Below are 23,459 nucleotides of genomic sequence, written 5' to 3' on the forward strand. Positions count from 1 at the left end.
AATAGTCTACACTGTTGAACAATGCTACATTTCAGTTTCTGGAAAAAGTTGGTTTACTTATTTCTTCCAGGTATTTTGGTGCATTTTTTAAAAACTTTGTGCAGCAGAGACATTACAGAAAATGTTGGCAGACAGGGAGAGAATTGAGGAACGATTTGTAGAAGAAATTTCTTGCAAAGATTCAAAAACATGGATAGTTGATCGATTCAAACTGAGCATATGCCGTAAAATTCAGTTCAGTATTTGAAGTGAACAGACCAGATTTTCATGCTAGTAGTCAGAAATGATGTACTGAGGATGCTGTGAAGTAACTTTTCTTCCAACTCTAGTCACAGTGGTGTTGTTGTGACTGATATTTGATCAAGTCTGCATGTAGAAACAGCAGAAAAACCTAAAGTTGAAAATTTTAGGAACCAGCAGCTTTTCTGTCTCGTCTGGGGGATTGAAGCGATTCAGGGGAGGGGTGTAGTATTTGTCTTGGATTTGCCACATTTCATTAACACTGAACTACGTTTGGTTTAATCCAGCGTCCAGGCCGGCCAAGAACAGAACAGAGAAACAGAAAACAGGAGTAAACAGTGAGCACAACCCAGCAGGTTAATACTGTGGAGCTGCACGTTCCTTTTAATCCCATTTGGCTGCTTGACAGCACAGTGAGCTGGTAGACGAAGCAAAGAAATCATTCTGGTGTAAGTTAAAGTTAATCAAAAGATTCCCTCAAAATCTACAGAGGGGAAAGCCTCTGAGACTTCCTATTTCTTTTTTGTCTACAGCTGTTTAGGTTTTTTCTTGCACCTTGCTCTCCATGGGCCCCAGGTACTCCAGGTCACGTTTCTTTATCCTGGAGCTACTCACTTGCTGGCTTAGACTTGTTTTAGTTGGGTCTTTGCCAGGTTAGTGTTGCTCTAACAAAGATTTCTAAGCTGTCATCTGTGCATGTTTTTGTATACATGAGTATTTAGGGTTGATCTTGTGTCTTCAGCACAGTTTAATGGCTGAGTTAAGGTTTTTTTTGACAGTTGCAGCTGTTCATTTCATGATTATTTTTATAATGCACTTTCTTCAAAGTAGATATCTTTAAACTATTGTCATTAACGTGGATTTGGAGACCAGTGAAAGTTAATTAAATTCATGAAAATGTGTATCTCTGCCAGCATTTAATCATTAACTGGTTCAGAACCTGTAAAGCACTTACAAGATTTTTAAAAAATGTAAAAACACAGGATTATCTCACAACTCTTTGGATGTGAGTTTTTTTTACCTGATGCTAAATAGTTTTAGCATCAGGTAAAGTCTGAGATTTTTTATCTGTAACTTGGATGTGCAAAAACTGTGGTGAATAATTGGATTTAAGATGTTGAAACAAACTGTTTCTCTTTGGAACTGCAGCTTTTTTTTCTTGCCCTATCTGCTTATAGTTTGGTTCTGTTCTGAATTGTGTTACTGAAGTCAAAGTGCCCACTCCATCTACACTGCTTGTTTTTTTCTGTGGTTCCTCGCTTACAGCCGTCACCGGTTCATTCTCAGACGTTGCTAAAACTGCTAGCTGGAAATGAACATGTCAACCACATCTGTGTGTGGGTTTGGACTACAACAAAGATAGCGAGAATACAGTCATGAACAGCCACTGATTGAATGTTAGGAAACTATGTCTTGATTTGTTTTTGAAACTATAGACAAGTTAAGGCACATTGAGATCATTAGTGTGTTCAGCACATCGACATGAGAAAAAAATCAGTCGGTGGTAAAGTTTCAATAACTTACAATTATGGGGGGGGGGGGGGGGGGGGGGGGGTGTAGTATTGTACGGATTTACAGATCTTTGTACACACTTACAAATCTTACTACATTTACACATTTTAATAGAGATTAGCAGATTTTTTTTTTACACATTTGAAAACCTAATTAGAGATCCACAAATTCTGAAAACACATTTGCAGATTTCGGTTTGCATTGACTCATCTCAATATGCATTCGCACATTCTTTTACACATTTACGAATCTCACTGGGGACACGCCGATTGAGATACGGACACACAACTCTCCACACACATTTGAAATATAATAGTTTTATAATAGTTTTGCGACAATAATACCCCCATATATAATGGATTTGCTGCAAACTCTGAGTGTATCTGTAATGTACTTTAAAAGCTGTCATACAAGTTCTAAAAATCTGATATTTTTGTATAAAAATATCATCCTTATGTTTCTGTTTCTTATATAATTTAAATCATTACAGCATTACAAGACAGCATAATACATGCTCAAAGTAAAGAACAAAAAAGAGAGAGAGAAAACAACATATATCTATTAAACTTTGCAAAGTTTGATTAATATCTATATGAACCATGATGTTTCATATGCTGAGGTTTCAGTACTAGCAGTAATAATTATTACTTTGGTTTTAGTTAAGACTACAGTCTTAATTATATCCTGTTAGATCCCACACAGTCCTGAACTGTATCATATGAGCAACTTTTCTGAGAGTTTTCTGCTGATGCAGTTTGAGTCTGTGGTTTCATACGGGCTGTAGCAGGTACCCAGAGCCCCATTTCCCCCTTAATGAGTGAGCCTAACGAGTGCTTAAATGTGGAGTCTATGTTTCCACAAACGCTCCTAAAATTTTACACGTGTCTCCCACAGACATACTTAAGAGCACAAGCATGAATACACAGTTACTGTTAAGTGTCTGTGGGGCTGATGATGATGCAGAACACACCGTGAAGTGACATGGTGCATTTACTGTCAGTGAGCCGTGCTTTCTAATAAGAATAGACACATCTCAAAGTGGGAATGTTTTAAAGCACAAAATAGAGTCATGAAAATACAGCTGTATGTTCAATCAGCTGTCTACAGTTGTCAGCTGTAACACCTGCTACTGGTAGTTGAAAGCCATTTTCAAACAGTTGATAGGCATAAATCAAATCTCTAAAGCCCTTCCTATATAGTAAAGGAAGGGCTGGCACCCAAGAATGGCAAAAGATAAGTTAACAAGAAGTGATACTGTAAACAGTGAAGTCATAGACTGACAAGGAGATGATGATGACTAAATTCACTGGACAACACAAGGCCAGTGTGGCAAAAAAAAACAAAAAACAGTGATAATAGTTTTCATTTGTATTAAATTGAGTCTATTTTTTAACCGAATCATCCCTTTTTAAAAAAAAAAAAAAATTAAGTGATGCTGATTGATATACAGACTGAAAAATGCAATTAAATCAACAAAGTGATCATTTATGATAGCTTTTGCTTCTTTCTACATCATGGAGGTTCTTATGAGGTCCTGCAAGCGTCAAAGGTGTTGCTCTTAATCTGTGATGTTTGTTTTAGAGTTCAGGCTTCACTTATTATGCAGAGACGACTCTTCAGCTTACGAAAGCCTGTGAGATAAATTCACAAATCATCTCAGCTTCTGTGTTTTTCACAAAACAAAGAAGCAAAGAAGCAAAAAAAAGAGGAAGTGTAAAGCAGTTTCATTCTTGTGGCACCATCAGAGGATACACAGTGATCAGAGCAGCATAGACTCATAACAGCCGTTTGCAAAACTTTTGATAAATAGTTTATCCTGACTCTGACTGGTTGATGACTGAATAAAAGAATAGCAGGTTTTTAGAACTAAATTTCTAAATCCTGGCAGAGATAACAGTGGAAGTGTGCAGGCAGCTATGAGAAAACTCTCTTTGCAGCAGTGTCATAGCAATGCATTACTGGAAGGTTTACTTTAACACTGGAAACTCCAGCCACAACCAATGAGAAACAAAACAATGGGACACAAGTGAGACAACAAGTAGCTAATTATGCATTTGGGTATGAGTGATCAGTGGAGTTCAGTCAGCTGAGGTACAACAGATATAAAGAAACATATAAAGCACAGTGACACTACAGGGATTCCTGTATCTTTTTATTGCCCCAAAACCAACTTCTCCTCCTCCTCTAGCTTTGAGTGTTATCAGAGTGCAAATGCAGCTTGACACAATCCATTGCTAAGAGGGAGATTACTTTTATTAAATTCACATCAGGAATTCCTCCCTAGAAGCAAAACGGCCTCTTGATAAACCATTGATCTGTAGTTTAATCCTGCTCTGGGCTTGCCCTTGTGTCAATGATCTGAGGTTTGCACTTTGCTCCACAATAAATGCTGCTGGATTTATCTGTCCACAGTTTATTTCAGCCTGCTCTATTGCACATTCATATGCCTACTGTGTTTGTGTGGGTCAGGCCAACTTTGTATTCTCCACCTCAAATGTAGAGATTCAAAGAAACCAGAAGTCGCACTAAACAGCAAAAAGCGCAAGCTCCCTGCATCGTTCCAAAAACCCTTTTGCAAACAAACTTAGACTACCTGAAAGGAAACACAAATTAGTGGGGCTGGACCCAAATATCTGAATATACAGATATTCGTCATTAACTGGGACCGAATATTTGGAGCCCAGAAGTTGCTATTCGGGCCAGCCCTACAAATTAGTTGTGTAGAGTGAACATTTTGCTCACTATTTTCAGGACCTCTACCTGGTAAAACCTGCTGCCTGACCAGATCACCTGCTAATTCAGCCATGAACGCCAGCTGAATATGCACGTCATTGCATGTGGCTGCTGAGTTTCAAGAAAGTCAGCTTCACACATGTTGTAATTTAGTTTCATTCCATTATATACACTGATAACTGTAGAGGACTGGGAATTTCTGGAACAAAACACCTTCACTCTGTTGCTATACAAAAGAGAAGTAGTACCTGCTGCTCCAATCTGTCCCAGATTTGCTGCATCTACTGTTAAGAACCTTTTCATATTATAATCATCATTTATTATCAGTTTTTTTATCTATACAAACCTATAGATATGGTAGCAGTACAGTAATAAACACTGATATCCGCTTACAATTGCACTATAAGGTGTTATAAACATGTATTAAACAGCGATATGCTGCCAATAGACTCTAATTAGGTAAAATGACCACTCAGTAAAAGAGAGTATTTCCAGTTCAATCGGGTTTCAGATTTGATCAGATCACCAGTATGAAACCAGTATGATTAAGAGCTCATCGCGTTGTTAAAGAAATCATGTTTTCTGAAGCGTAAAATAATAATGTTGAGTGTCTCTGAAGCTTCGTCCTCACAGGAGCCAAACATCTGCTTGTTTTTAACTCAGCGATGCAGAAGAGACCGTTTCATTCCGTGCAGGTGTCTGAAGGAAAAGCTTCAGATCAGTCGGGGGGGCGCTGATGGCATTTTCACGTTCAGACATGAAGTGCTTCTCACAGGACGTAAACATAAATAATGTTAGCTTATATAATCTGCTGACAGTCCATATGATTTCCTTGCTGGAATGCTTTTTTTCTGTCTATCCTCTTTGGGTCTATCGTATATAGACACGTTTGCAGTATTTTCAGATCCTCTCTGATATCTCTGAATCTCTTTTTATGAACACAAAGACAAGAGGAGTCCTCCCTCTGGTTTCAGTGCATGTGCAGAGCTGCTGTAGCTGCAGTTTTGCTTTCACACCTGCCTCATTTTTCTTTTTCACAGACACAAAAATGGCTATAGCCTCCCAGGCCTGGCCAGTTAAGAAAATATATTGGATCGGACGGCACCTGAGAATACTACAAAAGGTAAGAGGGGCTTACTTTCAGGTGCGAGGTTGTTCTGGGTAAATCCCACGTGTACAGTCATGTACATCATGCACACTCAGCAAGGCTTCAGGGTATAAATTTGAGCTGATTGAGGTGATGCTGTTATCAGATGGTGCAGAGAACCGCCCGCCCCTTCTAGTTTAAGATTACCTCTAAACCCAAACACAAACACCTGAGCATACTGTGATTATTTTATGTCGACAAATTGCTGAGCTGTAATCAATCCTGCCACTCTGAAACCAAATTAGTTCAGAGCTACTGTGTGCTTAAGCCGACACAATGCTCAATGCTGAGTAATTACGGCTCCCAAAGGACAGAGGAGGACCGAATGTCAAGACTGCTGTGGAGCAGAAACTGTCCATGTCTCACCTCACAGTGATTAGCTGCTCCTCTGTGATCCTTTTTGGGGTGTGAGTGACCACCAAGCTTCAAGGCAGGTTCAGGATGCCTCATTTGTTTCTGCTTGGGACAAAAATGTCAGTACCTCTTCTTTAAAAGAGACAATAAAACACAACGCTGGATTGTAGTAGCCACCAGGCTGCCACACCTGAAGTCTTTGTTCTGTCTGCTCTGTTGACTCCTGAATCGCCCTGTGCACATTTAGACAGATAAGCTAAAGCCCTGGAAGGGCGGGAAAGTTTACCACTGAGAAGGGAAACTGCATCACTGAAGTAGCGTTGATGACAGGAACCAGCAATATGGGTCCACAGTTAGGGGACTAAAACCATTGGTAATGCTTTATAGCATAGTGATCTGCAAACTGATACATTTTCAACTGATTGGTAATTATCAAAATGCGGTGTCACGTGTAAAAGTGGCGTAAAAGTCTTACATTTGTCCACTGCTTAGCATACAATTAAACATAACAACAACAAACAAGAAGTTTTACCAAACTTGGACCGCCCGGCGACAAAGATGACCCCTGTGACCTTGAAAATGAGGTCATGGTCACCAAATTCGAACTTGACCTGTGTCTTATTATGGTACACCTGTGTACCAAATATGGTGAGGCTACATCAATATTTTATCGAGTTATCGTGCGGAAACCAAAGTGTTACAGACAAACACGCAAGCAAGCAAGCAAGACCATGCAGGTGAAAACAATACCTTCCGGCAAACACAGTTTTGCCGGGCGGTAAAAATCCAATAATGGTTTCAGGGAGCTTCTGTGGATCAACAGCTGTTAATAAACACGACTAACTAAAAACCTAGTGATGATCAGACTATCTCTGGCTATTGTGACATGAGCAAAACATGGTTGATCAACAGTTGACACCTGAGTTCATTCAGACAGATCCTAATGCAGCTCATCAGGTTATCAGTGTTAATGAGATTCAGCTAGTTAAAACAGTTCCCCGCTGGCACTTGGGGTGTTATACAGCTCAACTGCTTATTTCCATTAAGTTTATCAAGCTTAACTTTATATTTCATAGACGGTATACTATAGAAGTGACCACACTCTTGGGCAAAATCACTTGGAAGTCAAATGATTCCATCTACGTTGGCAAGAAAAGTGTTCCCTCTGATGAAAAAATCAAAAACAAACACTTTACAAAGTTGAAAGTACAACAAAAGTGAATACACCTGTGATCACCGTCACACAAGTTAGTAAAGCAGTGATCACTGAAACAGGACGGAGTAAACTTGTGCTGTCTAATCAGTCTATCTTTGACCTGACCTGTGAACATCAGACCTTTCTCAGTTTTGGACCTATGGGCTGTCTATCTGCATGTCTGCATCATGGATACATGAAGGTTGGTGGCCAACTAAAAATCAGTCAAAACAGAGCTACAGTAGTAATCATTAGAGGTAGGGACAGTCACAGTGCCACGAATGACAGTTTGACTGGTTGTCTCCCAAAATTATACCACAGAGAGTACAATAGTTTAACAATGTAGCTCTGAAAAACAGATGGGCAGGTGCTTCAGACTTTGGTTGTCAATGAAAACTTTAGAGCTCAGACAGTGTGAAGGGCATTATATAGCAGAACTTTCTATGGTGTGAATGTGGCCAGGACTACCATAGTGAATGCAGAATCCTGACAGGGAAGCATGGAGGTGGGAGTATCGTGATTTAGGGTTGCATAAGTGCAAAAGATGTAAAGGAGAAGACATTTATCCAAATGGTTGGAGACAAAGCGCTGGCGAGTTTTGAAGTGACCAGCAATGAGTGCTGTAAGAATCTTGTTGATGGTTATAGGAAGCCACTGGTTTCAGTTATTTCTCCCAAAGGGTGTGCAACCAAATATTGAGTTGAGTGTGCCAACAATTATGCCGGTCCATTTTTGAGTTTCGTTTAAAATCATGTCCATTTTGGCTTTTTTCGTGTTTTTCCAATGCACATCAAGGAAATAAACACGTGTATACCAAAAACATTTGTAATTACAACAATTTCTGGGAGAAATGGTGTATTTTCTGGAAAGATTCCAGGGTTGCCAATACTTTCTTCTATGACTATCGATGGCACCACAAATGCCTGTGGATGCACCATAATACTAGTTGACAAGATGACTCCCAGTCTGCAGAAGCTTGGCAGAAGAGAATGATTCCAGCATTATAACAATGCAAAGCACACCGCCAAAGAGACACAAGAGTTTCAAAAGAAGAAAAACTGAAAACTATGAACTGTACAAGCATGTTTCATCCAGTAGAACACCTGGAGGGTATTTTAAAGAGAAAAAAGAGCAACACAGCCCTCCAACAAAGAGAATCTGAAAAAATAGTTTCGGAACAATGGCAGAACATCTCAGCAGACATTTGTGCAGCTCTGGTATCTTTCATGGTGAGGAGAATCAAAAAAGGTGGACATTAAAAGTATGTTACACTGAGCTCATACTGTGGTGCCTGTGTTTTTTTTTAATACTGTTAATGTGAACTGTTTGTTTTTATTTTGACAAAAGAGCAAATAACCTACTGCAGAACTTCGAAGTAATCCAGCTGCAATAAGGTAGCACAGTTTTCAATCATTTGACCATAGTCTACTCACTGTTATATACTGTAAATCATTTAAGGCATTCAAGCAATCTCTTTTGGAGAAAATAAAATAGACTGCTTCGTGGCATTATGGGAAATAAAGGATTGAGTCAGCCAAGTTTTTAACACTTTAACAGCTCTAAACCTCTGCTCCTCAAGCCCAAGTCCCCATGACAAATGAACTGACTGACTTGAAAAACTGGTGAAATGCTCCTTTAATGCTGTTTCATCTCCCTACAGACTCCATGAAACAGGACTCAGCAGCAGGAACTCGGGACTCCTTTATTCATTGGCTTAAAAATCAGAGTTGAAGTGGAGCTGAGGAGGTTTCAGGACAAACTGTTGGCTTCCAAACTTCCTCAGAGCTTCATATCAGAGGATCATCTCCCTTCTGGGGAAACAGGCGTTTAGGCCACTTTAAAACTGTTGGACAGCCACCGTCTGCAGCTGACAATGAAGAGGAGCTCAGTGGACGACTCCACCACATTGATCGGATTGATATTGATTGACTCTGGACTGTTTTTGTGCATCTCTGCTGACTCTGTGTGTGTCTGTAGTGAACAGGTTGGTCAAGTCTGGTGTCAAATGGTAAGAAATCATTGCATCGCTCTCCCAGGTATTGAATCAAAAAGAGACCTCACATTAGATTTGGTTTTGTTGGTCACAGTTCCCCCAAATTATTTCAAAATTTATGAATGAGCTTTTCTAGATAAATAATAGAGACACTCTGCACACCTAAACCTTACATATACTGAAGCTGCAGTAGCGATCAATATGGAAATGAGGCAGAAGGATTCTAATCATTTTGGTTTGTGACCCCTGAAAACCAAGTCATATCTGCTCATGACCCCTCAGTACAGGCTACTCTCTCCACGTGGACAGGATTTCTGGAACTTTAACCAACTTTAAAAGTTTATTTCCCTCCCATGGTTTGATTTGAAGGACATTTGGAGGTGAAATCATCCACTATATATTCTTACTCACATCCCTTATTAGACTTATTATCCCCTTAATCAGTCTTTAGGTTTTTTCATCTTGTTCCAATCCCCTGGTTTGGAATGGTAATGTAAGAGCGCAGGATGAGGAGCATTACCACCCTGCTAAAAAACCACAACTTTAACGCTGTGTGCTAGCATGCTAACATATCGCATCTGAGGCTGTATGGAGTAAGTTTTGCAGTATTGAAATTTAGATCAAATATGGGAAGAGTCAAAGGATTACCAAAGTTATTACTTTTTGCCCTACATGAAACAGGAATGTCTGAACCAAAGTTTGTGACAGACAGTCCTGTAGCTGATGAGATATTTCCCTCAAAACCAAATATATCAATCTCATGTAGATGCTGGAGGAAATGTCAGGAGATCATTAAGGTCTCTGGGATCCATCCTCAGGGGACCATGAATGTCTGCAGAGAATTTAATGGAAATTTATCCAATAGTTGTTGATAAAAATGGCGAGTGGGTATGGCATCTGTAGAGCTGTGCTGCTGGTATGGCTGAAGCCCATAGTCTGTCCTGGAAGTTAGAAAATGCACAACATAAACTCATTACATTTAGTTTAACAGCAGCCACAAATCATTAACATTTACAGTTAGATTCAGTAGTTTAGTGTGTTCTGCAACTCGATGATTACATACAATTTTTTTTTTACTTCGCTGTTAATAGGATTGCACCATATGTCTAAGGATACTGAGCAAAATCTATCCTCTGGTGAAGAACATTATACATGACTTAAAGATATGGGAGCACCTTGGGTATGAAACATAGTTCTTTTTATTTTGAATTGTATAAGGGCCACTGAAATTTCTGGAATCCAACTGGTTGGACTGTGTGGATTAACTTTTAAAAAAGTTCAACAGGACACCTATATTGTTCTATGTTCATGTGCCAGTAATAAACTGGTTTCTCTTTCCTGGCTTCGGAACTTCTGTGGATTATTAAACCCGTTCATGCTGACCTCGACCTATATTATGGTTTTGAAAACAGGAAAGCCAGACCAAACATAGCTGTGTGAACATTAACAACTCATATTTTTAGTAGGATTACAGATGGCATAACATTTGGAAGTTGATTCTGCAGAGGAAACCACCTGACTTGACCCCCTACCATCCATTACAGTCACAGACGTTACATCTTGTTGGGTAGTATCCTGTACCAAAATGTGTAGCTCAGGTTTAATTTAGCTCACATGTACCTTCACTTGGATTAGTTGTCTGTTCATGAGTTCATAGATTCAAAATATCATCATTGTATTCTCTTGTACACTCCATGTAAATAATCTGTCGCTGTTCTTGTACTTTGAGTCAACACATCTACTGATGTTTTTTTTTGCTGCTTCTGGGACAAACCCAATGACTGTAATGTGGACTTTTCTTATGTAAAGTGTTAAACGATTATTTTATGTGTTGAGTTTCGCAAACAATAGCTGGAAATACAAACTGTTATTTAACAAAAAAAAAAACAAAACAGTTTTGCTTCATTTAAGAAAAAAATCACTTTTCAGGTTGTGTTTTCCAGAAGCATCACTGAAGTCAAAGAAAGAGCAGAGAGGTGAGTGAAACATGGAATGCATTTATTCATGTGTTAAGAGAGATCAGCGTTAGAAAAATGGACAGTGGACAAAGGCAGTGCTTCCCGAGGAATGATTGCAATGTGTGGCGAGAAACGGACCGTAGCAAATTCACGACATTTTCTTGTACATTTGGGGAAATACTTCGAGGTCGTCAGTCTGGTGTTAAAACTAATACTGAGGTCTTGATCTCAGGCAAAGTTTACAACGTGGCCCCTTCACACTCGAACATTAACATGCAGGAAAAACTCATCGCATCTTGTTTAAACATTCATCCTGACATTTTGAACTTCATGTCCTACATGTCATTTACAATTTGAAGTGTTGTTGTTCTTTACTGTCTGTGTTTGATGTCAGAAGTTGTGCCAGCAACTAGAGTCATAAACAGGAGGACAAAGAGAAAAGCCAGCAAAGAAAATGGAGACTTGGACAAAAGAAGACGTTCGATTTCAAGGTGAAGACTGCGTCTGAACTACAGTGTACAACAGTGATGTCTGAATGTGTAACTGAAACATCCACAATCGAGCCAGAACAAGTGCTACTGGTCACTTTACTCAACGATTAGTGTTATAACCAAAGCTAACTACACGTTACCTGGAGTCATAAAGGATTTTATGGTGATTTAACTTCCTATCCTGACTGATGGAGGATGAAATGGTCATCACTTCATTTTCAGATGTTTGAAATGTTCGTCCACAAAGCTCAGGTTTCCAGCTGGACCACAGCTCTTCATACTTGTGCTTTTTTTTTTGTTGAAAATTTACACCAGAATTCACAGTAAAATCCAGTTGTTCCACCTGTCACCCTGCCTAGCTGTTCAGCTGCGGTGCTGCTGGACACTTTGATGTATTGTAACAACGTTCACAACTCTGTATAAATTGGATTGGAGGAAATACTGGATGGATGGGAGCAACTTCTGAGCCTTCACATAATTAAGTTGATGCAATGACACTGTATCCATTCAGTTTTGGTTCATTTGGTCTTTGGTGGGTGAAAGTTGTCCTTGTTTTTTGGAGTTTTCAGGCACTTTTCTATATCATTATGTGGCAAGTTTTCAGAAAAACCAGACTTCCACAGTCAAAAGAACTTGGAAGTTGACAAGAAAACTATTTACAGCTTGGTAATTACTCCAATATTACATCTGCTTCTGCAGTATTCACCACTACCACTTTCACAATTAAACTTATGGGGCCAATTAGGCCTACCATTACTTATTGATGTTTTCTGCACTTTCCAGAGGTGTGTAATGGTAATTTATGGTTAAATATCATGGCAGGGAACTTAACTTGAACCCAGATAAATGAATTCTCACAAAAATCTTGACTTGTCCATTGTGAGCTGGTGATTCTGCTTTCTACTGTAGTGATGGTACTTTACTGAAACTCCATAGAAAAGGATCAAGCAGCCTCCTGCAGCACAATAACTGAACGCTGCAGTCACATACAAACACGTTTAACTAATGTTACTGTCTGCAGCAGGGAAGGAAAAATAATCAAGGTTTCTGTAGATGAATTTCAAGACTTTTATTACCTTTTTAAGGACTTGGAGGGAACTGAATTCAGTGCTTTTAGAGACTTGCAGATACCCTGAGTGCTGCTTTTGGTTGCTTTTCCAAACAAGCTGAGCGCATATTTAAGGATTTGTGTTTCAATGGGCGACTGTAGAAGGGGCTTCAATTTGGTTCGAATGCTATTCCAGACATCTAGGTTAGAACCATTGTTCCAACGCAATCAGTGACTGTACAACAGCATGGAGTTACTTCATATTGTAATACAGTCTTTATCTAAAACAGGGTCAGTGTCATAACAGGCATGTGTTGAAAGAAAATGAGCTCGACGCATTTGGGTAACAGTTCCGTCCATTAGTTGTGTTGTTGTAGAAAGATGTATTGATTCATTTCTTGTATAAACCCAGCGTCAGACATACAAATCTTCACTGATTTGGCAGTTTGCAGATCAAGAACATAAAGACATGTTTGGTTTGAACTGAATTCATATTTTGACAGCCATTTTCAGTCAGATCTGTCCAGTTTCATCACGCGTGTGCAGCTGTCTGTTGACCTGCAGAACACCAAATCAGAACTTTCTGTCTTTGCTGTCACAGACCTTGAACACTCCCTGGGCGCTTTGACTCTATTGATTTCTAAGCCTGCGTTCCTGCATGTTAATGCCGTCTGTAAAGGCGATCAGCAACTTTTCAATAAGACGGATGTTCATGCTGTCAGACAATCTAAGTCACCTTTTCCTGTGGGGAGCATCAAAGGGAACAGAAAGCTCAGGAAACGTAGCAGCCTCAGGGAAAGAACGCAGTGTGACGTCACGACAGATTGTCTATTGTGTTTTATATACACGTCAGAGGAGACCTGGATTTTCTTCGTAGCTTACTTTGCGTGGTTTATTGCTTCTCTGAGCGACCTCACATGCCCAAGCCACTGGAGTAGAAACTGTTCTTTCAAAAATAAACTTCTACATTCCAGCAGTGATATCACTGCCGGCTGCATGTACTGTACCTGCTGTATAGAAAATATTCAGTGAACGTTCCAGTTAAAGGCTGAGTACAAGTGCATTGTACAGTTGATGACATGCTTGATAGCTCACACAGCAGGAAAATGGCCAATCGACATGAAATTTTCAGGAATCAAATGACATTTTGAAACAAACAGCCCGATGGAATGATTTATTTTGCAAAGATAACGTCAATGAAAAATGAGTGAAACTCCCAGGGGATTCACAGCATTGGCAAATTACCAAAAAGATCAAATTTGAAGACTTCAAAGATGGCATGGCTGAGTTGTCGAGGATATTTTTTTGCAGCGCTGATCTGCTCTGAAACAGCAGCAACGTGTGGAGTTTTATCTCAGCAGTTGCATAATTGATTCACATTTTCTGCTTTGCTTGATGAACACAGACAGAAACTAATCATGGAGCTGCTCAAGACGAAAAAACCCAACCAGGGTTCAGTGTTAAGAGCGACGTTTGGTCTCAAAGTCAGACATTTTTGGACCTTTCTCATTAGCTTTACTAATTTAAATCACACATAATGAGAAGAGAAAAAAAAAAGAATCACTACATAAACAAATCAACGAGGTCTCGAGTTACATTCGGTTGGAAAGACATAAGGTAAAATAAAAAAGTATTAGCAAATATTGGACTTAATTACGAGTGGAATAATCTGACACTCATGCAGCACTGCCTCATGGTGAGAGCTGACAACTCCTTGTGCAAGTTTTTTTTTTGCCCTGTAAGAACCACATGAAGACAATGTAAACAGCAGGTTTTAAGTCGGAGAGGGATCACCAGCTAGCTGTTAAGATGGAAGCGACACACCAGTGAGACTTCAGTGTAATCATCAGGAATGCATAATTACAGAGGAATTAAAAGTTTTCTGGTTTGGGGAGGCAGCTTTGAACAAAAAACAAAAAAAAGTCCTACTTTTCGGCAATTAAACCCTGTTAAAGTAGTATTAAGGCCTCATAGTTAGACTTGCAGAAATGTTACAGAAAACAGAATTCCTTGGAAAACAACCGGATGTGATCATTTAGTATGATTTTTTCTGCATAGGGTTCAATGCAAAACTTCCCTGCCCATCGAGGAACTGAAAGCCCGCAAGAACAAAAACTTATCGACACAAGAGGAACAAAAGGACAGTTGAGAAAACCCGCGTTGAATGCCCTGCAGTCAGAACCTGGTGCAGTGCGCTCAGACGCCATCTGTGTCAGGTAGCTGGTGCATTCGTCCCTTTGTTTGCATGCGAAGCCCCGGGCCCCGTCACTTAGACATGCTCTGCAGCATGGCTGTGGCGTAGGTGGGTCGCGCCTGCCGGCTCTCGATGGCGCTGCGGAGGTACTGGATGCCGCCGCAGCGCTCCCAGATCTCCTCAAACTGCCGGGGGAGGATCTCAGCGCCCCTCTTCCTCGACAGGCCCGTTTCTTCCAGACTCAGCTCGCACATCTCCATGTCGTCCTTCCCTGTGAGAGGAGACACAGTCCGCATTTTGCTTTGAATTGACAATTAATGATCGGCAAATCTGATTTTGTTTTCAATGCAATATTTGCCTCAAAACTGAAAGCAAACACATTAGGTCTATCCCTGCAGGTCTGCTAAACTTCCACATGGCAAAGACTGTTTTCTTAGCTGGTTTTTCAGAATAACTTAATGTTAGAAAATCACCACAAGTCTTCTTTGTGCAGTGCAGGACAACCATGCTTCTATATCACTGACTTCACTGTGAACTATGGACAAGTCCTTTTGGTAAGTTCGTACATCTGCAGATGTACGAACTTACAGAAAGATCCGATACAGGGGGTCCTTGACTTATGTCGAAGTTCTGTTCCTACAATCAATTTTCGCCGTAAGTCAGAACTCTGGATAAAATGTAAACAAAGCCGTTATGTGCGTCACAATATTGATCAGTTCTTCATAAAAGTAATGAATAACAATGGCTTTCATGAATGTATGAGTCATTTTACAAGAAAATAACAGAATATATTGCACTGTTTTTACAACTTGATCTAACAATGCCGATGTTCATTGGTGTTTCACCCTGTTCCGAGCACGCTCTGTTCAGAGCATGGCTCTCTCCTTTGTAATACCACAGAGGCAATGTCATAAGTAATTAACTTCATTTTTGGGCTTACTGGTTAATTTAAAAGGATTTATTTAGCAGGACTGGCCCAAATAGCAATTTCTGGGCTCCAGATATTCGGTTCCGATTAATGCCGAATATCCGATATTTGGTTCGGTCTGTAACGCCCGACGGGGGGGCGCGAACATTCGGTTCGTAATATCCGACGGCGAGGGGACAAACGGACAAAACATAACAGAACGGAGCGAGCCACACATTACGATCGGTTTGCAACGTCTGATGGAGGAGGGGTGTGCGAATTGACAAGTCGAGTACCGATCATGCAACATCGTCTTTCTCTGTTTTTGCTGCAGTTTTTGCTGTGTTTGTAATGCGTATCAAGAGTCACATTAAAGTCAAGTTCACTACGACTCATGATTCATTTTGCAAGCATGAGTTTAACTAGTTGACAGCTGCAGCTTTTACATTGCAGTGAAGACAGCACACATGGAAATGGCTTTCCTTTTCTTCGAAGCATCAGAAGAGCTTATTTACGCTTGGGAGCTAGCCTAGCCGCGCTAGACAACCCACGGCAACAAATTTAATTCTCTGCCAGGGTCGGTCTAGTTACCCTCGGTAAGCCTCGAGGTTGGATGCTCCTAAAACTGGCCGACAAATCACCATGAAGTGTAGAGTCAGAAGGCGGGCGTAACTAAGTGACGACAGAGGCGTGACGATTCTGACAGAAACAACCGGAAACAACCATAGAAACAAGGACAGACAAGAAGATGGCTGCGCACAATAAACAGTTATCTTTCGACTCGGCTTTGGCCACAGCCCTTAAAAATTTGAAGCTAAAATTCAACTTGAAAGATAAACAAAGGACGGCACTGACCCATTGACTGTATAAATAAGGCTTCACCGAACTCCCGCATCCTCTGATTTCCGGCGCTCTAGGAACTACGTCAGCCTATTCGTTGCGCTGATTGGTTGTATATCTACCCAAATGCTGCAGAGTGATTTGAAAGACAACCTTTTAGCCCGCCTTCCTCCCTGTCAAGAGTTCCTAGACCCTTGCGTCTTCAGACCTGGGTCTAGCGCAGCTAGACTACTTGGGAGCCATAATGAAGGGCTGTCAGGAAGCCGTCCCGGCTCCTGGCTGGTTTTTGTTCCTGCCCCTGTCAGGATGCTGTTCCGGCTCCTGCCTGGTTTTTGTCCCTGTCTCCCTTTCTCTCTCCCAGCTGATTACCTGCTGGAGGACAGCTAATTGCAGCATGAGACTCAGCTGAGGAGTAATCAGCCAACACCATTCACCTGCCTTCCCCTTTCTGTTTAAAAATCCTCTGCTCCCCTCATTGTGTGTGGGAGCATCACAGCTCAGACCGTTCCATATACGGTTTTCCCCTCACTCCTTCTGATTCCCACCAACTCTGGACTTTTGAAGATTTCTCCCTCTGGATCCTACTGCTTTTGGTCAATACTGGTTTTTCTTTTGTGGACTCAACCCTTTTAGGACTCTGTGTTTTTGGACTTGCCGCAGCTGGTTCCTCCCTGTAGGAGAGGATTATCACTGTTGTGAGTACGTGTCCCTTGTGTTGTTTTCTGCTACTGGATTCTGGATTTTGGTTTAATAAACCCTGTTTTCACCACTTACACCTGTTGCCTGCCTGTTGGTATCTGCACTTGGGTTCTACCACCGTCGTTCGTGACAAGGGCAAAATGTTAGTGAATGTAGCACAATCCAAGGTGGCGTACAACTGGCTAGTGTAGACAAAGCCATCTTATACTGCCACTTGACGATGTAGTCATCCGCTCCGCTCGCAAAGTACTTCCACATAATGAGTTCTGATGTAATGATGAAACGCTTTAGGTCGAGGACATTGGACATTGGAAACCGAGGACCCCTGTACTAGTATCAAAAAGCCCACAATGGAGCCCTCATGTCTCTTTGACTTCCTCAGCAGGAATTCATTTCAAAGTTTAAGGGTTGGACCATAGATCACTCTGTTTAGGTTTTCAGTGTGCTGATATATTAAAGTTAGCATGCTAAAAGTTACATTTTTACATATCATATTTCACGTAAATGTCAAATATAAAGAGATAAATGGTCTGAATAACCAAGTAAAACAAAAAATCCACAGTAAATACCAGCTTCCATTGTTGTCCAAACAAAACCTGCCACAGTTCCACCAGTAAACACAATTATTCAGATCTGATCTAATAGGAAGAAGACAGATTTACATAAATAAGGCTTAAATGTCACCAATTGATTGATGATATACATTTTTTATATTTTGTCTGAATAAAACCAGTAAAACAGGTGCAGCTAAACTTCAGTAGACACCATATTTCATCTCCTGAACACGCTCAACAGTCGAAATTTAGTCTCAGTCGGTAAAACACAACATCTGAAGCTGTAAAGGCAATAACAAGAAGCAGCAGTGTGTTATCCAAGTGTCACATGAGGCAGTTACTCACCCACATACTGCTGCTGCAAAACACCAGCTATTTCTCTACAATATGAGATGTGCGAGACCCGACGACCACACAGCGTTTAAATCACACCGTGCAGCGACGTGGTTTCATAAACCCAGAGCTCACAAACGTTCCTCAACCCACAGACGACTGCAAGTCAAATAAAGCGGAGAGAAACACTGGAAGGAGTCGTGATGTTTGAACTCATCAACACACACATATGCTCAGACAGATGGGTAAACAAAACAACTGTTTTTTTCTTTTTTGTTTTAGTGTTGTTTTGACTCGTCATTTGGTCCAATCTGTGATTTCACAGCTCGTTTCGACGCTTTTATTGGTTTCGTTTAATTTAACCATCTGTGGGGAAAGTTGCCTTTTTAATTCTTTAAATGTAGTCAGTTTGATTAACAGTGTGTATGATATCAAGGGGATATTTAACAGTGAAATACAAAATAAAAGCATTGAAAATATTTGAAAGATACTGTATAACTTATTACAGGGGGCTCTCGGTTTACGACGTCATCGACCTACGGCGTTTTATTGAAAAACAAAAAACTTTTCTTTACAAAATAAGGACATTTCTAAGCGACCCCAACCTTTTGAATGGTAGTGTATATAAAACACAAACTGAATACATCAAGTCAAGTAGCATGAATACTCTGTGGTGCTCATGACTGTGCACTTTAGACGAGAGCTGACAAGAACCCTTTTCCAGCATCCTCGCAGGAGAAGTTAACTAATTCTGGTGGATGATTCATATCAGACGTCCAACACAGGACTCCTAAAAAATAAATGCCTCTCAGTTTTTACAGCTGCCCCGTGGAGAACGACCTGACGGTGCATTATGAGCAGAGATGATCAATCTGCTGCACTCGCACAAAGTCACAGTCCTGGACACTGATTAAAGTCGACCAATGAAGTGCCACTGTTGATTTCCTCTGTTTCTGTGGCTGTCAGAGAATCGACTCATTGATTTTCTCCTCCTCACTCCATGCTATCGCCTCTCCTTTCCCTCTTTTATTTGATCCTCTCTTGCTTGTTTTCATCTGTTCTTCATCCACTGGAAATCTTCAACCATAACTCAGTACAACAAATTTCTAATCTTTGGAAAAGGAATCTGCTTATCCCATCTCTTCTACTTCCTTCAGCCTCCTTTCAGTCCTTCTTTTCTTTCTTTCTTTCTTTCTCCTTTACCCTGTTATCAGTCCTTACTTTCTTTCCTTAATGCCTACTCCTTCAATTACAAAATACATTCTTCCATTGTCCTTTCCTTGATTTTGTTTTTACTCTAATATCCTCCCTCCTTTCTACCTCACATCTTCTTCCCTTCCTCGCGTCTGTCAGTCAGTCCTTTCTTTAATCACTGTCTGTATTAAACCCTGCTTCCCTCCACCGTCCCTCTCTGTGTGGTACTGACCTGCCACCAGCAGGATCGGGTGTTTATCTGGATGCAGCTCCATCTGTCTGGCGATCCAGGGCCCGTCGAAGTGAGCGTACCACCAGCCCTTCTTCTTGCCCTGGGGGTCTTTGTACTGGTCGCCCGGCCGGATGAACGGGATGCGGAAGTAGCGCTGCTGCCGGTTCATCGCCACCTCATATTGCCGGGCCGGTATGGGCGGGGCTGGGTTCTGTTGGGCTGTTGATTGGATGAAGAAACAGTGAGGTGTCTTGTACAGGCGACAGCAACCAATCAGCAGTCAGCGGCCATGTTCACATGCAGCTTGGGAAGCAGGTGATGGGAAATCTACTTTTAAACTGCTTGTCAACCTGTGTATTAATTTAAGATACAGCATGGAGACCATGGATGGAAACAAGTTCCTTAACCATTATTGAGCAGTGTCATTAAACAATAATCAATAAATCACTAAAATGTATGGCTATCTTCAACACAGAAATGTGACATTTGCCATAAGACTGCTGTGTTACATATGTTCCTTTTAATCTTGAATATATGAGCTCTTGCAACTCTTAGCAGTCACAGAAGTGTCTTTCATGGCGGCCATTGTGAGCTAAACCTACACAATGCTCTCTGATCCCAACACAGGACGGCCTGTAGTCCAAGCAACCGTCTTCCTTAGGTCACTACAGAATTAAACAGCAAATTATCTGCAGTCTTTCTGTTATTAAACAACAAGAGGTTCCACCTGGTGGTGAAAACATGAACTAAAGCTAATGCAGATTACATTTTCTGACATGAATGTTGTTTGTCTTCTGCCTCGTCATTTAATATACATTTATTTGGCTACATATTGACAGATATTAATTTATTAGCAATTACTGAATAGCATCCCTAATGAAGATGAGCTTTGGAAGTATTGGTCGATGGCTTCTGTTCCCTTTTGGACAGGCTAGCTGCTTAATCACATTTCCAAACTGTACAAAACAATGGGCTACTTTAGCTTTACATTAAAATACAGACATGACAAAAGCATTTGACTTGTCAGTAGACTCGTAACAAGCAAGTTGAATGTCAAACTTTGCCATTAAATCAGAGTTCATCATATGATGTTTTAGGCTACATCTCCATTGGCTTGGCAGTGTTGCAGGTCAGGGAAGGATTGGTGTCATTCTGCTGACATGATGTGAATCCAGCATTGATCTGGGTGGTCTCTGTCTTGTACTTTTTGAGATGTTTGTGATTTCTTCAGCCACTCCAGTATAATGGATATGAATATAATTTAGTTTGTGGTGTTAAAAAAAGACCTTTAAAATGAGCTTAGATATCTAAAAATGTAGCATTAACATCAAACAGTAAATTTGCTTCACCTGAAAGTACTTTGAAGCTGCATTTGCATCATTTCTACAGTTATTAATACACAGGGGAGAGCAGTGGAATAGGACTCATGTGAAATGAGAAAACAAACTAAAAATGGAACAGAGAATCCCAATCATGAAGAACCAAACTGAGAAATGAATTCTCTTCAACATCCATTCAGTGGGCACATTTCCCATTAACCTGCTGCATGTAAACATGAAGGGCTGCTCTGCTGTGCTCACATCAGGTCTGAATAATGAAGCCATTCCCTGGTCTCCATATTTAAGTGTAGTCAGTGAGTCCTGCTGTTAGAGCTGGAGGAGGGTCAGCAGAGATCACAGCAGGGCTGATGACAGAGGGAGGAAATCAGCGAGATCTAAAGCACAGCAGATGTTTATGAAGGGGTTTGCAAACATGTGCGAAACATAAAACGTACTTCATTTGCATCTTTCTACAAAGTGGAGCATAAAGTACAAATCTACACAGATTGAAGAAGCTTCTCTACTTGATAAAGGAAGACTGAATCAGCACCCAGCAAAAATGTTCATTTTGCCAAGTCATTCCATCTTGTATTCAGTTTTTAAATCGACAACTATATGAAGGAAATCACTTGTTTCTAATGCTGTTCAGCTTGTGCTGAAATAAACTGAATTTTCATTCCAATTTCACAAGCTGAGCAGTGGAAACAAGACGTGTATCTTCTTTCACGTGTTAAAAACACAGTTTATTGATTCCAAGATTTAAACACCTTGTTAAAATGAGTTTTTTGCTCAAACAAATGAGTGGGACCATCTGTTTCAAAGCAACACTTCGCTCTACAGTCACCCACAAAATGTGCCTTCAAACCACCTTCAAAGAGGCGAGAAATTGAAAAAGAACCCAGCCAACAAACTTCACCTCCCAGCATCAGCAACATTTAGAAGGAAAACTAAGAATCGCTTAAACATCACCAATAAGAACACCCCAAAATCAGCCCTTTTGTTTAGAAATAGAAGCAGCAATGGAGAAGTATTCTTCAGAGACCCTTGAACTTAAGTCTGCTGCATTCACTCTGATTACTGCTTGTCGTATTTCCAGGCTTGCTGCTACAAAAGTGCCTGAGGTGACTCGATGAGGGGTCGAGAGGTGCATTCAGGCTTCAAGGCTGACGAAAACACGGGGTACAGATAGCAAACACTGACGCAAACGGAGGCACGAACAAATCGACTAAGTGATTTCACCTCAAGTTTCTGTACTTCCTCTGATTTTTTTTTATCTTTGCTGACAACAAACTTACATCAGAGCATTAAACTTTCACTGTGCTGATGCTGGCCCACTAAGTGATGTGCTTAGATTAAACATCTCACCAGTTTTAACCAATGATAGAAACATGGAAGTCCATAGAGATTAATTCTTCTTCAAGAGGCCTCTGATTCTTAGAGTGTAAAGGGTCAGTTCATTCAAATCGCTAAAACAACCACACACAACCAGGATTTCAATGAAGAAACATCAATTTTAAATGTACAAAGTTGTAACTTATTAGTTGAGGCACCATCCAAGTGATAAAGTATGAATATATTGTCCATTAGCATCCAAGCTAACAAGTCTGCTAAGTGAGAGCTGGGAAGTTTGGTGGCCCATAGAGCTTTTTGCCATCATTGAACTGAATTAAATGATGTGCAGTTGTGAGAACAAAATGCTAGAGGGGATCAATTTTGCAGTGCAGAAAAAGTAGCAATTAAAATCCTGTTTCTGTGCAGCTAGCATGTTAGCTGTTAGCTCACCAGTTACAATCTTGTCCTGTCAATACAAGCTTCAAGCACTACAAACTCTCCAATAATTTGCTGATGAGTTTTACTGTGATATTCTGTGGTGTTACAAACTGGAAATCAGGGGCCCTGAATGCCATTACTTTGTCGGTCTCTATCGGCAGTTTGATTTTGTAACACTCCGAAACCCCAAACTGGCCAGTGGGTTTGAGAAACATGTTATCTTCAACAAAACAACCTAATTTTTGCTCTGTGATATCTCAACAGCTCAACCTGGTCATGTTTGATGCAGCTTTCACGTGTTGGTACAGCTGTAGATAACCATTATTTTTATCTCCCTAACCGATTAGTTGTCTTGCTTGTAAAACACTTGAAAATGAGGAGAGTTTTGTTTGCTAAAGCTCAAGATGACACTCAAATGTATGGTTTTCTCCACAACCCAAAGAAACCAGAAGAGATTTAAACTTGAGGAGCTTGAATCAACGAATTTCAAATTTTTTTGTCCTCATGTTTATCAATTAGTTGGCAATTAATTTAACAGTTGACATTTACTTTAACTGTGTGTCTCAGCAGTGAAGATATTAAAACCTTATCAAAGATATTTAAACGGAGAGTTGTAGGAAAACATTTTCATTTTTTTGCGATTTGGTGAAGTGACCTTTTTGTTTCTGGATTTCACTGAAGTTTTCCATCATCGTCTGGATGATTTTTGATGACTTTGAACGTTGCCAAATGTAGCTTGCAATGAT

The 23,459-nt window shown here is 40.4% G+C and overlaps 2 protein-coding genes across 6 annotated transcripts in view; one reads left to right on the top strand and one right to left on the bottom strand.

Moving 5' to 3' along the window:
- LOC110958029 (interphotoreceptor matrix proteoglycan 2-like) overlaps positions 1-11,034 on the top strand; it is a 69,506-nt gene extending 58,472 nt beyond the window's left edge. Inside the window, exons 10-11 of the mRNA XM_051937033.1 lie at positions 5,526-5,608; positions 8,842-11,034. Of these exons, the coding sequence (XP_051792993.1) occupies positions 5,526-5,565 (40 nt within the window). The 3' untranslated portion in view covers positions 5,566-5,608; positions 8,842-11,034. The remainder of the gene's footprint in view (positions 1-5,525; positions 5,609-8,841) is intronic.
- Positions 11,035-11,151: 117 nt separating this feature from the next.
- The window catches only part of LOC110962927 (unconventional myosin-VI), a 206,092-nt gene continuing 193,784 nt past the window's right edge, over positions 11,152-23,459 (bottom strand). For all 5 annotated transcript variants that reach the window (XM_051960537.1, XM_051960540.1, XM_051960539.1 and 2 more), the window contains 2 exons: positions 19,625-19,843; positions 11,152-15,136 (listed from right to left, as the gene is read on the bottom strand). In XM_051960537.1, coding sequence (XP_051816497.1) covers positions 14,937-15,136; positions 19,625-19,843 — 419 coding nt within the window. In that variant the 3' untranslated portion in view covers positions 11,152-14,936. The remainder of the gene's footprint in view (positions 15,137-19,624; positions 19,844-23,459) is intronic.

Source organism: Acanthochromis polyacanthus, chromosome 16 (genome assembly GCF_021347895.1).
Source record: "Acanthochromis polyacanthus isolate Apoly-LR-REF ecotype Palm Island chromosome 16, KAUST_Apoly_ChrSc, whole genome shotgun sequence".
In the NCBI taxonomy this organism is placed as follows: domain Eukaryota; kingdom Metazoa; phylum Chordata; class Actinopteri; family Pomacentridae; genus Acanthochromis; species Acanthochromis polyacanthus.